At 37.8% G+C, this 17,737-nt stretch overlaps 1 protein-coding gene across 1 annotated transcript in view; it reads left to right on the top strand.

The window, feature by feature from the left end:
* PSMD1 (proteasome 26S subunit, non-ATPase 1) overlaps window positions 1–17,737 on the top strand; it is a 98,069-nt gene that overhangs the window by 75,151 nt on the left and 5,181 nt on the right. The window contains exons 19-23 of the mRNA XM_077758085.1: window positions 2,135–2,237; window positions 7,593–7,762; window positions 10,002–10,094; window positions 11,573–11,659; window positions 12,408–12,554. Of these exons, the coding sequence (XP_077614211.1) occupies window positions 2,135–2,237; window positions 7,593–7,762; window positions 10,002–10,094; window positions 11,573–11,659; window positions 12,408–12,554 (600 nt within the window). The remainder of the gene's footprint in view (window positions 1–2,134; window positions 2,238–7,592; window positions 7,763–10,001; window positions 10,095–11,572; window positions 11,660–12,407; window positions 12,555–17,737) is intronic.

Genomic DNA, 17,737 nt, shown 5'->3' with positions numbered 1-17,737 from the left:
TACATGATCTCAAACTTGCCTTTCAAATTTAAGATAACTATCCTAACTTACTAAAATAATTTTTTAAAGATTTTTTAAAAGTTTATTTATCTTGAGAGACAGAGAGAGCAGGAGAGAGGCAGAGAGAAGGAGGGAAAGAGAATCCCAAGCAGACTCCACACTGTCAGCATGGAGCCTCACATGGGGCATCAACTCATGAACTGCAAGACTATGATCTGAGCGGAAATCAAGAGTCGGACACTCAACTGACTGAGCCACCCAGGCGCCCCAAAATAATAAGGATTTCTGAAGAATCATAAACATGAGAATTAAGTTACTGCTGCATAAGTAATAAAATGTGAAGGGAAAAATGTTTAAATGATAAAAAGTTGCTCTTTAACTAGTCTACTTAGTAGTAATTGGATAACCTATTATGATTTTTTTTTTTTATCCATCTTTCAGTTTCACTGAATGTTTTCCTATTGTTTTGGGTGTAGTTTTGTATTTAAATTCTTCCTCATAATGTACATACAGTGCTTTGTCCAGTGTTTCTTTTTATAAGTTCATGACATATTTCATAAACCTTTAGCACATAAAATTTCCATCCTATATAAGGTAATGTAAGTGTTCATCTAAAATAAGTTCAGAATCAAAGGAATTTGACCTGTTGAACCAGAGTAAAAGCATCAAACCTTAGGATCTGTAAAACTAGAAGGGAATTTTACAATGATCTAATCATGCTGGGTTTTATAGTTAAGAGAAAGACCGAGAGAAGTGGCTCACTAATGGTTAGATGCTAAGTAGGGGCAGAGTGAGTTCATTGTTTTTACCATCACCCTTTGTTGCTGTCTATGAATAAAAAATGAGAACCGTGTTTAAGGAATATTATTTTGTTAGCAGTATTAGGTTGCAGAGATCATAGTCAAGGGGGAATGGTAGGATTCTGCCCTAGTATGGTAGGATTGCCATGCTATTGAAGTATAAAATGCCTTTTACACATTACATTTCATATATATTTACATCATGTAGTCCTAACAGCAGCTGTGTAAGGTAGGTGCTCTAATCCCTGTAGGGGTAAAGAAACCAAAACTCATAAAAGCTAAGTAACTTATCTAAACAGCGTATTGGAGCAGAGATATTTCTAAGCCAGGGTTGTCTGATTCTAGATTACCCTGCACTATATCACATTGTGGCCTCTACGACAAGGCAAGTGAAGAAGGGAAGAGATTGTGAAAGAATATGTAATGCAGATAAAGTCATTACATTAAGAAACACAAATTCAGTATTTTCTGCTTTTGGCAGATTTGGGGAGCTCCCTGATTATGTGCTTCTTGAACGAACAGACTTCCTGAGTGCCTACCACTTAAAAAGCACTGGCGGGAAAGCAGAAGTGTAGTAAGACCTGGAAGAAGCATAAAAGAGTGTTCCCTTATTGTCACCCAAACAGATTTAAAGTAATCACAAATACATTGATAATATTTATTTTATAAATTTTCTTTTTTAATTGTAAAAGTAATATGTATTAATTTTAGAAAATACAGAAAAGAGTAAAGAAACAAGCAAAAATTACCAGGTATCCCATCCCAAGTTAGCACATGTTCTATTTTGGTGGGGTTTTTTTGATGAGACTCGTTATCTTGACATGTTCTCAAAAAAAATTATTATGTGTGCATAATGAAAATCTTTATGTGCGTATACACCAAAATATACCTCACACAAGCTCAGTAAAGGGTAGTTTATTTGAAGCTAGAACTGAAAGATTGTGCCTGCTAGGAAATCTGTAATGGTGATGGTAAGCAAATAGCTGTGATTCACAGTACAATGAAGTTCTCAGTGTTGCTTGAACTGTTTAAGCCTGCTGACTAATAGTGGTGCGATATGAAATCGCATTCAGCATTCCCATGAGTGTGAATCATCCACTGTGGAATGAGGATGGAAAACAGAACTGGCTCTCCTACACCAGAAAAGTCATAACACCCATGATTTCAGCCATGGAACTTTTCTGCTTTCAAGTCTGGTTTATCTCTCTCTCTTTTTGAATGTTGTAAAATTCAGAACTCAAATTTCATTGCAGTTTGAGCAATGTATTCCCTGTTCTGAAATGATACCGTGAATGTATAGAATTTGACTGTAGTTCTTTTTCTTGTTCATACAGGTGAATCAGTTCAGACAGCTGTATTCCAAAGTTATCAATGATAAACATGATGATGTCATGGCCAAGTTTGGCGCTATTTTGGCCCAGGGCATACTGGATGCAGGTAAATGTTAAATCTTCCAGATGTGTTTATCTGTTTAAACTAAATCTAATGAAGTAACTACCAGCTCTAACTATATGGCATAGTAGAACTTGAGTCTGGGGGAAATTATTCCTGGAGAAAATGTGGAACCTGGAGTTCATAGAAATAATTTAGTAGAGTTGTTAAGCGTGAAGACTATTAGGATTTGAGTCCCGTGCCCTTTATAGTACTAGGTATATAACCTTGAAAAGTTTCCCCCATGTTTATTTTCTTGTCTTGTAAAGTCTACCTTGTGGTGTTGGGAGGGTTAAAAATCCGTGTAGTTATTAAAACAGTACTTATCTCTTAATAAAGTGCTCAGTGATTATTGATTTTTTTTCCTCTAATTTTCTTAGTAGGTATCAGTTTTAAACAAGTGGACATTGGAAACATTTTGAGGAAAAAAAATGAGATTTTAGACAAATTCTAGCAGCCAAATCATATTAAAATAGGATGTATGGAATATTACCTAATAAATACATAGTATAACTGCCACCTGGCTCCTGAATTCACACTCTTCACTATATTATGATTGATGTCAGAGAGAGGCTACCCTTCCAAGATAGAAGGGTGTGCTTTAAGTATCTTGGATCTTTGCTAATTTGAAAGCTGATAGTATCTCAGGATTTTCATAACAGTTCTATTATTCAAAGAACATTTTCTCAAACTTATTAGCCATCTGTATATCTTCTAATGAAAATACTCTCAGCCATGCTTACTGCAGTCATTCTTGTCTTGGTCAACTAGAAATGCATGTATATTTCTGTAGGAGATCGGAAAAAGAAGTTAGTCTTTTTATATCTTCAAAGGTTTTTTAATGTTTCCAGGTTTTCTACTTGCTGAGATTGTTTTCTTGATTATATTTGCCAGAGATTTCTTTTTGTTTCTTTGCTGATGTTACTTTTTTCCTCCCTAACTTCTTTCATTTTGCTGAAATCTTTTATTTGCCTTTTTCTCTCTTTTCTCAGGGTGTTAGCTTTTTTTTCTAAATGTTTGAGACAAATAGTCTTCTCTTTTAATCCATTGTCACGTGGGGGGTTTTGTTTTGTTTTCATTTTCCAAAAAGAGTTTGTTGCTTAAATTTTTAGTGGTGAAGGTACAATTTGTCTCTCTTTTTAATTTAAAACAGTTCTTTGTAGCTATATATAAATAAGGAAAATATTTGATAGTTTAGTAAAACATTTCAGTTCTCAATGGTGTCAGTTCTCTCCCATATATGAACAATACAGATATTGATATGTCATAATTTCTCCTTCCTTATTCTTTACCGCCTTCTAATATTTTTATATTTTTAAAATTGTCATGGGTTTATAACATTTACATTCTCTTGTGAAATTGTAATTCTCACAGTTTAGTCTTACTTCCATATTTGAATGAATTCAGTACTCATCACCATTTCTTTAGTTACTGCTTCAAGTCAGGCTTGACCCTTAATTGGCTGGATTTTGTCATCCCTAGTTTACATTTGGATTCACTTCCATTTTTTTTTATTTTTAGAGAGAAAGAGTGCACAAGGTGGGGAGAGGGTCAGAGAGAGAGAAAGGCAGAGAACCCCAAGCAGACTCCATTCTCAGGACACAGCCTGACATGGGGCTCAATCCCACAAACCTGGGATCATGACCTGAGGTGAAATCAAGAGTCTGACGCTTAACCGACTGAGCCACCCAGGCATTCCACATTCAGGTTCACTTTCTATGAGTTTTAAACAAATGCATAAATGTATATCTGCCATTACATTATAGGCAATAGTTTCACTGCCCTAAAAATCCTCTGTGCCACCTTTTCATCTCTCCCTCCTTCCCCACAATCCCTGGCAACCACTGATCTTTTTACTGTCTCTGTAGTTTTATTTTCCTGTGTCTAGAGTATTGTATAGTTGGGATCATGCAAGATGTAGCCATTTGAGATTAGCTACTTTGGATAATTGGTTTTTAAATAGGATTTAGGAGTAACATTTTACTACTCCATAATATTTTAGTTTCTAGCTGCTAGTTTTTGAAGTTTGTACTTTACAACCCTTTACTTGTTCATTCAGAACTACTGCAGTTTTTTTCCAGTTCCTGCTGTATGTGTTATTTGCTAAGAATTAGGGGAGAATATGAGGCACCTGAGTGGCCCAGTCGGGTTAAGCCTCCAACTTTGGCTCAGGTTATGGTCTCGCCATTCGTGAGTTTGAGCCCCGCATCAGGCTCAGAACTGACAGCACAGAGCCTGGAGCCTGTTTTGAATTCTGTGTCTGCCTCTCTCTCTGCCTTCCCTCCCTTGTGCTTGCGCTTGCTCTCTCTCTCAAAAATAAACATTACAAAAAAAAAAAAGATTAGGGGAGAATAAGGGTGCCTGGGTAGCTTAGTCGGTTGAGTGGCTGACTCTTGATTTCAGCTCAAGTCATGATCCTAGGGTCGTGGGATCAAGCCCCATGTCAAGCTCCATGCTCAGCCAAGAGCCTGCTTAAGATTCTCTCTTGCTCTCATCTCTCACACTCTCACTGTCTCCCTCTCTTGCTCTTTCCCTCCCCTGCTCCTCCTCCCATCCCTCTGTCCCTTTCCCCCACTCTTACCCTCTCTCTCTCTCTCTCTCTCAAATTAAAAACAAAAACAAATAACAAGGGGAGGTTAATTCGCTGTTTCCGCTTTATTTAGCTATCTTTACTGCAAGTCCTTTCTCTCCCTTCTTCCTTATACTTCAGACCTTTCTCCTTTCACTTCCTTTTGTGAATATTTCTTTGAATTGTTGTGGACCAGTCAAGTTTTGATGCTTTTTTGCATTTCTCTTTTTATTTATAATTGTTTTTTGCCTTACTTAAGTGTTATTTCGTATGTAAAGGTTCTGTAATGTCGTGTTCACTATTACAAGCATAATTATTCTGTCACCCCTTTCCACTTTGTCAGCATCCTGTCCTCCTACAAACTGGACTGAGACTGCATTAGAAAAAAATGTGTAGTCCTGTAGTCTGGCCCTCAGAAGTTCATGGTAATGGAGAAAATCTGGAGGGCAACTTCAAAGGAATGACTGAAGTTGAAGTTTATGAGAATTCACTCAATGATTTGGTCTCTTTAGGGAGAAAAGCCAAAGATGAAGGTTTATGATTGAAGTTTATAAAACTGTGTAAACACTATCAATAAGACAAACTCTTTCTTGTTTTGTAATAAATCTCCAACTGTTAGAACAGAAAGCTAGTTTAATTTCTAAGTCTGAAGAAAATGGGTTTCTTTGAAATAAAAGGGAATTCAGCTTCAAAACTTAAATACTGTATTCTTTAGGAAGCCTTCCCCTCTCCTCTACCCTGCCCAGCCTCATGTTAGGTTAGGTGCCATGCTTAGCTGTATGTTCTCACTAGGGCCCCGGTGTCTATCCTAATGCTTATCTGCTCTGGTCTAATTATCTAGTTATCTGTCTTCCCCACTAAACTAGAGGCTCCTTGGGATCTCTTTCAATATTTTGTTCAGAATTCTCAATATATATTGTAAGCAATCAGTGAATGGTGGAGGTTGAGTAGGGAAGAATATAAGCAGACAGTAAATGTATATAACTCATTCCTGTTGGAAAAACAAAGTATACCTGAATTTTTTTTTCCAGATAAAATCTAGGTTATTTGGTTGAACAATAGAACCCTGATTCTTACAAAAAATTAAAGTGCTTTTTAGTTTTTAGTAAAACTAATACTTCCTGACTCTAATTTGGAGGCATCTGAGAGACTGAGGTTTAAAGAAGTGAAATGTATGGGGCACCTGGCTGGCTCAGTTGGAGGAGCATGTGACTCTTGAACTTGGGTAGTAAGTTCGAGCCTGTGTTGGGTATAGAGATTACTTAAAAATAAAATCTTAAAAAAAGTGAAATGTGAGCAGTAGGGATTCAGAATTGGAATTCAAATTAGGATGGTGACTAGGCCAAGAAAAGCACCATTTATAGGCTATATTATGTTGAGTAGGGAAGAGATTGGGGTCTCAAAGTTCTGGGGTCCAGCACTAATACTCTATATAGACTAGAGGCTTCAACACAGCAGCCTGTGAGCCTAATCATACTTAAACAAATGTTTTTGTTTTGCATGCCTAACAAATGTGCAAAATATTGGACAAAATCCAGATTCCAATCTGCTTTTAAAAATAAAATTACCTAGTGACCCTGGACACTTGGTAACATGTCCTTTCTAAATATGACATGAACTTTCCAGTTGCCTCAGTTTCCCATTGCTTCCAGTCCAAGTTTTCTTACTTGTTTGCCTGACTGGTTCCTAAAGGCTTTCAACTTTGCAGTCCCTATTAGCCTTCTAGAATCTCAGCCTTTCAAGGGCTCGCTAAGGATCCATCTGTCTAACTGATGGTTGGATCTTAGCTCTTATTCACTAGTTTTCAAACCATGTTTGTCTGCATTCCTTGAAGGGATAGTCTAGGGGATGTGGCAAGAAATGGGTGAACAGGACAGGCTTTGTGCCATACACCCTCAACAGCCCAAACTTCTGATTGTATAGAATTAGCTCTGATTTTGTTGTTTCACATATTGTGTGTTCTCAAAAAATTTTCATTTGAATCAAGGATTAGAGATTAAAATTTTTCTTTTGTTAGTGGTAGTATTCTAGTTCAAGTGCTCAAGTTCAAACCTTCATTTTGCCAATGGGAAAAGAGACTTTTAGAAGTAAAGTGATTTGTCCAAAGTCACAAGGCTAGTTAAAATGTTGGGGCTGTCTACAATCAGACATAACTAAAGCAGAAAGAGAAAAAGTAAACAAACAATATCTGCCTCTTAGCTATTGTTTGCAAATATGTGTACTGAAATTTTACTTTTTGTTAGCATTAAAAGCCCCAGTGAATAATATAGATTAATATTTAATTCAGCAGGGAACCTGGGTGTCTCAGTCAGTTAAGCGTCCAACTTTGAATGAGGTCATGATCTCATGGTTTGTGGGTTCGATCCCAACATCAGGCTCTGTGCTGACAGCTCAGAGCCTGGAGCCTGGTTCAAATTCTGTGTCTTCTCTGCCCCTTCCCTGCTCACACTCTGTCTCTCTCTCTCTCTCTCTCAATAATAAACAAACATTAAAAAAAATTTTTTTTGGTATTTAATTTAGCATTCAGTTTTGATATCCTTTAGGCTTAGTTTTTGGAAAATGCCTACTTAAACAGAAAGAAGGTCTAGATTTACTGAGTCCAGTTAAAACATAGCACTTCTGGTTTTGGAGACCCTCAGTAGTTCACTGGCTGACTAACTCCAGCTACTCCGTATTATATTTTATGAACCGTATGCTTAAAATAATCACCAAATGCTTCCCTAGTTCAGTGCTTAGAAATCTTTATTATGGCCCTTCTGGTTTCATGTTCATGTTTCTCTCTTTTTCTACAGGTGGTCATAATGTCACAATCTCCTTGCAGTCCAGGACTGGGCACACCCATATGCCTTCTGTAGTCGGCGTCCTTGTCTTTACCCAGTTCTGGTTCTGGTTTCCTCTTTCACACTTCCTGTCGTTGGCTTATACCCCTACCTGTGTCATTGGCCTTAACAAGGACTTAAAGGTATGTTTGTAAGACTTGACTCTTAGAGTGTGTCTTCTCCATTATATCCTACCTAACCACCCACTCACAAGGATTTTCATGAAATTTTAAAGATAAATTAGCATCTTACCAGGGGCGCCTGGGTGGCTTAGTCGGTTAAGCGTCCGACTTTCGCTTAGGTCATGATCTCGCGGTTCGTGGGTTCGGGCCCCGCGTCGGGCTCTGTGCTGACTGCCAGCTCAGAGCCTGGAGCCTGTTTCAGTCTGTGACTCCCTCTCTCTCTGACCCTCCCCTGCTCATGCTGTCTCTCTCTCTCTCCTAGAAATAAAATAAAAAACAAACCAAAAAAAAAAATTAAAAAAAAAAAATTAGCATCTCACCAGTATTTTTCACCCTTCAAATTGAGTCATCACCTTGTTGAGTGGAGTGTGTCGATGGAAGTTTTGAAAATCAAGTCTCCTTACTAACTGTGTAGCCATGGGTGAATCTTGAGTGAATCATTTGAGAGGAACTAGTAAGTGAGGAGGCAAATACAAAAATATGAAAAGGTTTTATAGATCACTCTTACCAATTTTATTTAATACTGAAGTTCTCTGAGAGCCATTGAAAGATTTCATACAGATAAAGGACATGATGAGGTTTGCACTCTAGAACCCTCATTCTGGTATCCTTGGAAATCCATTACAATGAATGCTATTGCAATAATCTGGGCAAGGAAGAAAGGGGACCTGAACTGAGTCTTAATAAGGAGTGAGGCTTTGAGGCAGGGCCACGTTTCAGAGTTGTATGACGCCAGAGTATTTGATGGAAGAAAGGATTGTTACTAAAGAGAAAAGCAAAGTAGGAGGATGTCTCTGGTAGTGGCAGAAAACAAGACCAACAATGAGGAGCCAAGGAATCTGACAGGGAGAAACTGGTCACATTAAGTCAAGGACTGAAAGTGATACATCCCTTGCCAGCACACCGTTTGTTTTTTTTTTTTAATGGGGTTTGTGCTTAGGGCTTTCCTAGTCCTGTGGCCTGATGATTCACTTTCTTGTTCTTCCATCTTCTCAGAGGCCTTTTGACCTTCAAATAGCTCTTACATCTGGTCATCACTTATGTTAAAATGTTCTATTAAATTTTTAAAGTGGAAAAATTTGGGACCAGAAAACGGCTGATAAAGATTGAGTATTTCATCCAGTTGACTTTTTTTTTTCCTTCTACAAAAATGAAGTCTACAGCCATTTATCCTTTAAGTGTTTCAATATAAAACTATTCACATTTGTAAATATTTAGAAATACTTGTAAATATTCTTTCAGAACAAGAATCTTTAGGTTTCCCAGTTCCTAGCCTATAACATTGTGGTGAAACATCCTGTATAATCTGAAGAGACTTTTGCCTCTAGCACACTTTTCCAATCTCTATTTCCATTCTTTACAAGGAAAGTGGAATGAAAAAGACAAGATTCCAGGGGTGCCTGGGTGGCTCAGTTGAGCATCTGACTCTTGATTTTGGCTCAGGTTATGATCTCACAGTTTTGTGAGTTAGAGCCCCGTGTCGGGCTCTGCGCTAACAGTGCAGAACCTGCTTGAGATTCTCCCTCTCTCTCTACCCTTCCTCTAGTCTCACTCTCTCTGTCTCTCTCAAAATAAATAAACTTTTTAATAAAACAAACACAAGACTCCTTATGCTAGTAAATATGATACCTGTACTATTCTCTCTCAGTGTAAACTGGGTAAGTACAGAAGAACTCAGCCTAGAGAGCTTTAAAACCTAATCACTAAGTGATGTGAAGCTGACTTTTTCATTAGGCTCATGTTAGGCTCTTGTAAAGAGTGATTACGTGGTATAGGAACTGTACAGACTTGTATAGATTGTTAGAGTGTTATAAGGAAGATACATGAAGTTAGGTGTGCAGGCTAGATAATCAAATAACACTGTACAAAGGAGGTAACAGTTGATCTGATGCTCACACCATGAGTGACACTTATGAAGCAGGGTGCATGGATAGTAGAGATGAGATCAAGGGGTGCCCATGAACAGGCACAGAGCCTCAGTAAAGTCTAAGGAGCTGCAGGTAGTTCTGTAAAGCACCTAAAAACAAATTCAGTGAAGAGGCCAGATGCCTGTAAGGGAGTACTGTAAGGGAACGTTTAGCCTATATTGAAACTTACGGCATTCCTTTGCATTGTATGCTTGTTAAGAGCATAGAATACTTGAATCTTGATTTGGGTTACTTTAATCCTTGTAAGGAGGAAAACTCTTTTATTTCTTCAGATGCCGAAAGTTCAGTATAAATCAAACTGTAAACCATCCACATTTGCATATCCTGCCCCTCTGGAAGTACCAAAAGAAAAAGAAAAGGAAAAGGTAGGTTCTTTGTTCCCTTGAGCAGCATCTGTACTAATGTGTAGAAGCTGCTTGGTGTTTTGCTTCAGTTTGTTTTAAGTATTTTTATGCTTTAAATTAGTTATTTTCAAAGTCATACTTCTTATGGTAAAATCTAACATTGCACAAGAATGTAAAAGTAAAAGCCCTTTTTCTCTGCTGGTCATCCAAGTCCCATGTTGCAGGAATCATAATTTGTGAATCCTTCTAAATGTTTTCTCTGCACATGTCAGTACTTTTTATACCACAAATAATTGTTGACATACTGTCCTGTGGCTTATTGTTTTCACTTTAACAGTTAATCATTAGGGGATACCTGGCTGGCTCAGTGGAGCATGCAACTTGGTCTCAGGGTCATGAGTTCAAGCCCCACATTGGGTATAGAGTCTACTTAAAATTTTTAAAAATATCTTTAAATTTTTCAGTGTATATGGATCTCATTTATTGCTGCAGAGCAGTCCTTTTATGTATAATACCATAATCTGTCTTCTCAATTCCTCAGTGATAGACATTTTAAGGTGATTTCTAATTTGTCACTGTTACAAATGAAACTAGAATAAGAGTCTTTAGACATGTATGTTTGTGCACTTGTATAAGTTAGGATCTTAGATGTGATTGATTAGAAGTAATATACACTATGTATTTTCATAGATATTAACTAAATTTCTTTTCAAAATGGATATAACCAACTTATTCTACTATCAACAATGTATGAGAACACTCACTAATGTATGTTAAATCAGACTATCGTGAATTAGCTGCCCTTGCCCCTGAAGTTTTCTCAGTAAAATGATCCTTTCTGATGCTTTATGCTAAGGAAAATGCTTTATTTTCCTCTCAATAGTGTTCCATAGTAGCCAGTTGATTATTTGCTGTAAACTTTGTAATTGACCAAATTTGAGGATGGTGGGTGATGAATATCTCTAACCCTAACCCCCAGCTCTTGGGTCTGAAACAAAATCAGCTTATACCAATACTGCCAGCCTTTCAATGTCCCTGTTATATCCTCGATTTCAGCAAGAAGGGTAATTCTAGGCTAACCACTCACCCACTGTATATTACAATTGTAGGGCATCTAATTCAATGAGAATATCTTTATGACTAAGTTTGGAAGAAATTTTTATATTTTCTAGTGCTTTCCCTATAAAGTAAAAAAGTGTGAAACACCCAAATATCTCAGAAGCTCATGATAGCAAATCCACATCCAAGATAGACTACAGATTTAAAAAGTAATAATAATAAGAGTTATATTGGACATAAGCCTCCAGGAACTAAAGAGTCACCTGAGGACCATCGTAGAAAATTATATGAATAAATGTCCTGCTTTTTTTCCCTGATTTTTTTTTTTTTTTTTTTTATGATACTGCCAGGAAACAAAGTTAGTATTATGGAACTTATTTCTCCTTGGACTTGTACCTTGTAGGTAACAGATTATGGTTTACTGTGTTCACTTCTTCTAGGTTTCCACTGCTGTGTTATCTATTACTGCCAAGGCTAAAAAGAAAGAAAAAGAGAAGGAAAAAAAAGAGGAGGAGAAAATGGAAGTGGTAAGTATAATTTGGTGATCATATGGGTTGATACACCTTTCTTTGTCATGGTCCAGGTTCTTCCCAAGTGAACATTCCCAAACCTTGCTCTTGGCTTTCTTTAAATAAGTATCCCGTTCCAAGCATAGAGACTTCTACAGTTTTAATTGGAACAGACTTGAGTTCATGGAGGAAATGACAACTAAAGTGGATTTTGAAGGACAGAGTAGAAATTTCAGACAATGAGGTGATGGTGGGAGAAAAAAAGGCCCTTCAAGCAAAGAGATTATCAAGGACCCTCTTTTTCTGGTCTCTCCTAGTAAAAACCCTTTCTCATCCTTTAAAACCAAGTTACATAGCATTCTCACCCCTAAGCACAGTTGCCCTGTCCATCCTCTGAGTCTGGTATGACTTTAGTTGTACTTTCATTATATTAATCCCGGCTACCTTTTGTACCTAAGAGTTGCTCAGTACAAGGAACGCCTGAGTGGCCCAGTCGGTTAAACATCCGACTTTCAGCTCAGGTCATCATCTCACAATTTCCTGAGTTCAAGCCATGCATCAGGCTCTGTGCTGACAGTGCAAAGCCTGCTTGGCATTCTCTCTCTCCCCTCTCTGCACCTCCCTAGCTCACACTGTCTCTGTCCCTCTCAAAATAAATAAATTTTAAAAAAATTAAAAGGAGTTGCTCAGTAAACTTATCAAACATTATTCAGTGATATGGAAGAGAAGTGAACTTTTGTGGGGCTTTTTTTTTCCTATTTTCCAGGATGAAGCAGAAAAAAAGGAAGAAAAGGAGAAGAAAAAAGAACCTGAGCCAAACTTCCAGTTATTGGATAATCCAGCCCGAGTTATGCCTGCCCAGCTTAAGGTCCTGACCATGCCAGAGACCTGTAGATACCAGCCTTTCAAACCAGTAAGTTACCTATGGCCCTTAGCTATATACCAGTGGAATATTAATTCATAGAACAGTGGTATATTGATAGAGGAGGATACATCTCCAAAGCATTGGAGAAAGCTCTCTAGAACAAATCAGTCTCTTGGCAAAAGAGAGAACATTCCCTTCCATTTCATATAGATTTGGGAGAGATCTTTTTTTTTCCCTTGGGTAACCCTATAAACATCCTTCGTCTACCAGAGGCTTATACAATAGAAGTTCCTAATACAGCATGGTGATAGCTATGGGACCAGCATAGACTCTGGGACCAGACATCCTGAGTTTGAATCTTGATTCTACCACTTACAGCCAGTGTAGCCTTAGGTCTAGTACTAAACCTCTCTCTGCCTCCGTTTCCTCTACTGTAAAATAAGAATTATACCTAACTCAGGAATGTGGAAGAGAGTGAACAGGTGATACAGTTAATACACAAGTACTTAGAGTATTGAATTTTACAGTTTGAAAAGGATCTTCCTGCCATTTAATTTTTTCTAAAGAAGAATGTTTCAGGTTAGAAACCAATGCTGAACAATAATTTGAGCACGAAAATGTCCCTCCTCCTCCCCTCCGCCGTTCTTATAAATGGAACACTAGAAAGCCGTTAGTAGACACATTCAATACATCCGTATCCTGGGCCTGTCTACAATGCCATAGATGAAATTTCTAAAAAAAAAAAAGACCTTTCTCATCTACTTAGTGGTCTGTGATAGTGGTGAGTGGAAGGCGTCTCTTACCTACACTTGTCAGCCAAGGTCTTAGCTGACTAGATTATCAGCTAGAGGAGACCAGGACAGGTAAAGAAGATGGCTGTTTTGAGCGGTAAACAGCTAGAATTGGGTAGAACTGAGTTTATATTCCAGCTCTGCCATTTCTTAGCTGTATAACTGAGATAAGTCTTTGGATCTTTTCATGTTTTAATTTCCTCATCTGTTAAATGAGGAATATTATACTATCCACCTCCTAGGAATGTTATAAAGATTAAATAGATCATTATATGTAAAATACCTAAAATAATGTCTGACACATGGTAAATCCTTAATAAATATTAGTTGATGGGGTGCTTGGGTGGCTCATTTGGTTAAGCGTCTGACTTCGGCTCAGGTCATGATCTCGCTGTCTGTGAGTTTGAGCCCCACATCAGGCTCTGTTCTTACAGCTCAGAGCCTGGATCCTGCTTCGGATTCTGGGTCTCCCTCTCTCTCTGCTCCTCCGCCACTCACACTCTGTCTCTCAAAAATGATGAGTGTTTAAAAAAATTTTTTAAAGAAAATTTAATAAACATCAGTCACCAGATGTCTGTAGGTAGCAAGGCAATCAGGCCAGGAAGGCAGGAATAGTTTGAAGTCTTTTCCCACCTATTAGTCCTTCATTATTACTAGGACCTAATACCACTTGGTCTTTAGTGTTCAGTGAATGAATTAATAGAACCACCAATGGACACCTTAAATGTAGTCACTGTCTTGTCTACTCAGCTGCCCAGCTCATCAGAGTGGCATATTTACAGAAAACGTATTCTAACAGCATCTAGAAACTGCTGCTGTCAGTTTAAATGGGGTATATTGAGAATAGATATATTAGTGCATAACTAATGAATACTTAAAGCACACAAGACACTCATTGTCTTTGACAATTATGAAGAACTGAAGATAGCAAAGTATGTGCTCCATATCATGATGCCATATGAGGAGACTGGTATGTTTCTGCTGGAAATTAAGTGTTTGTTAAGCATTTGCTCAGAATGAGTGGAAGCTATATACATGTCCATCTGTGAGTCAAAAGACTGCCTTTGTCTGTGCAAGCCAGAAGTGAAGGCTAAGGAAGAGTTACCAGCTGCCTGGCTGACTGTTGATGATGTGCTACCCTCATGCACACACAGCCCCTCAGCAAAGACTGGAGACTTACTGGTTCCAAGTATTTAAGGAAATCCCTGCCCAATCATAGCTGACCACTCATTTGAGCAGAGACTTCATGGTCACATGCAGCAAAAAATACTGACTTTCTGGAAGAAGTTCAGAAAAGTCATGAAACAAACAGACAACAGCAAACCCTGGGGAAGGGAGAGAATCTGATTCCCAGAGTTGCTGCATTATATTATTTTAATGTCCAGTTTCAACAAAAAATTACAAGACATACAAAGAAATAAAAACCTAGATTCTTAGGTGGACTAAATCATCTATTTAAAATATGTCTGAAGACCTAAAAGAACTAGGCCTAAAGAACTAAAGGAAAGTATGAGAATGTTTTAACAAATAGTATCAATAAAGAGATAGAAATCTTAAAAAAAATACTGAAGAGATTATGGAGCTAAAAAATACAGGGGTGCCTGGGTGGCTCAGTCAGTTAAACATCTGACTTCGGCTCAGGTCATGATCTCGCAGTCTGTGGGTTCGAGCCCCACATCGGGCTCTGTGCTGACATCTCAGAGCTTGGAACCTGTTTCAGATTCTGTGTCTCCCTCTCTCTCTGCCCCTCCCCAGCTTGTGCTCTGTCTCTCTCTGTCTCAAAATTAAATAAATCTTAAAAAAAAAAAAAAATACAGTAACTGAAATGAAAACTATTAAAGGAACTCAACACCTGATTCAAGCAGACTTGGGCAAACTTGAAGATAGGTCAGTTGAGGAACAACCCCCCAAAAAAAGGATGAAGAAAAATGAACCTCAGAAATCTGTGGAACACTACCAGACGTACCAAGCTACATAAAATGGGATTATGGGAGTCCCAAAAAAGAAAAGCAGAAGAATATTGAAGAAATAATGGATGAAAACTTGGCAGGTTTTATAAATGTTACTAATCTACATATCCAAGATGTTCAGTGAATCCAAGAATGATAAACCCAAAGAGATACACACCTAGACCCATTGTGATCAAACTGTTGAAAAACGGAATCTTGAGAGAAGCAACTCATCATATACTGAGACCCTAAATAAGATTAACAGCTGATTTGCCATCAGAAACCATGGAAGCCAGGAGGCAGTAGGATGACATATTCACTGTGCTGAAAGAAAAGACTCAACCAAAAACTCTGTATCCATCAAAACTCTCCTTCAAAAATGAAGGTGAAATTAAGACATTCCCAGATAAAAATGAAGAGAATCTGTTGCTAGCCAACCTGCCATACAGGAAACACTAAAGTGAATGCTTCAGGCTGAAATGAAAGGACTCTAGCTAGTAATTTGAATCCACATGAAAAAATAAAGAGCACTGATAAATGTAACTACATAGGTAAATACAAATGATAGTTATAAATGTATTTGTGTAACTCTTCCATCTGGTTTAAAAGACAACTGTGTTACACAATCATAAATTGGTATTGATGTATACACCATCAATAAAAGCATAAATTGCATTAAGGTATGTCATAGTACTGGCTGCTAAAGCAGATTGCCACCTATCATTTAAAACTAAATGGCTTAAACCACAAACTTTTCTCACGGTTCCGGAAGCTAGAAGTCCAAGATTGGGGTGCCAGTATGATTGGGATCTTAGTAAAAGCCTTCATCTTACTTTACAGATGGCCTTCTCATTGTATCTTCACAAGGCAGAGAGAGAGGGAAGAAGCTCTCTTCATGTCTCTACTTATAAGGGCACAGATTTCATTATTAATGAGGGCTAATTGCTTGCTAAATGGCCCACCTCCTAATACTATCACTTTGGGGGTAAGATTTTTCAACATGTGATTGGCAGGGTAAGGAGACAGAAACATTCAGTCCATAACACAGTAACAACAAAGGAGTGGGGAAACAGCTATATTGAAGTATAGTTTTTATATACTATTGAAATTAAGTTGCTGTTTTTCAGTGAGATTATGATGTTAATTGCAACCCTAAAGACAACCACCAGACAAAATAACTCAAAAAGTAAACTAAAAGAACAAGGAAATTAAACTAGTACACTAGCAAGTACCTACTTAATGCCAAAGGAAGCAAGTAGTGGAGGAATTGAGGAACAAAAATATGTAAGACATACAAAAAACAAATAGCAAATATGGTATGAGTTAATCTTACCTTAGTAATCAATCACATGGAAAAAAAATTTTTTTTAAGTAAGCTCTAGGCCCAGCATGGGCCTAGAATTCACAACCCTAAGAATCTCATGCTTTCCCAGCTGAGCCAACCAGGCACCCTTATCACATGAGATGTAAATGGACTAACCACTCCAGTTAAAAGGCAGAGATCAACTAAGTGGATAAAAAAGAAATCCAACTACATGCTCTCTTATTAAGAGACATGCTTTGTGGGGCGCCTAATAGCCTCAATCAGTAGAGCATGCAACTCTTTTTTTTTTTTTTTTTTTTTTACAAATATTTTATTGTCAAATTAGTTTCCACATAACACTCAGTGCTCATCCCCAAAGTGCCCTCCTCCATGCCCATCCCCCCCTCCCCCCCACATCCATCAGTCCTCAGTTTTTGTCAGCATTCAAGAGTCTCTCATGGTTTGCCTCTCTCCCTTTCCCCCACCATTTCCGCCCTTCTTCTCCCCCTTGTTCCTCCGTCAAGTTCCTCCTAATCCTCCTATACGTGCAAACATATGATATTTGTCCTTCTGTGCCTGACTTATTTCAGAGCATGCAACTCTTGATCTCAGGGTTCAAGCCCCATGTTAGGTGTAGAGATTACTTAAAAAAAATAAAACAGAGAGGGAGGCAAACCATAAGAGACTCTTAAATACAGAGAACAATTGAGGGTTGATGGCAAGAGGGGCAGGGGAAATAGGAGATGGGCATCGAGGAGGGCACTTGTGGGAATGAGCACTGAATGTTGTATGTAAGGCATGAGTCACAGGAATCTACTCCCGAAGCTAAGACTACACCATATACACTGTTATGTTAGCTAACCTGACAATAAATTATTAAAATTTAAAAATAATAATAAAACAAAAAGTAAGTAAATAAATAAAATCTTACACACACACACACGCTTTAGATTCAAATAAATTAAAAGCAAAAGGATGGGGAAAGATATCCCATGCAAACAAGTAACTAAAAGAGAGCTGAAACAGCTGTGCTAAATCAGAAAAAGTATATTTTAAAACAAAAACTGTTGCTAGAGACAAAGAACATTTTATAAAATTTTATAAAAAGGTCAGGGGCACCTGACTGGCTCAGTCAACAGAGCATGAACTCTTTTTTTTTTTTTTTTTTTTTTTCAATATCTTCCCCTC

The sequence above is a fragment of the Crocuta crocuta genome, unplaced genomic scaffold, assembly GCF_008692635.1.
Source record: "Crocuta crocuta isolate KB4526 unplaced genomic scaffold, BGI_CrCroc_1.0 scaffold290, whole genome shotgun sequence".
NCBI classification, from domain to species: Eukaryota; Metazoa; Chordata; class Mammalia; order Carnivora; family Hyaenidae; genus Crocuta; species Crocuta crocuta.
This window is presented reverse-complemented; position numbering and strand designations above follow the sequence as displayed.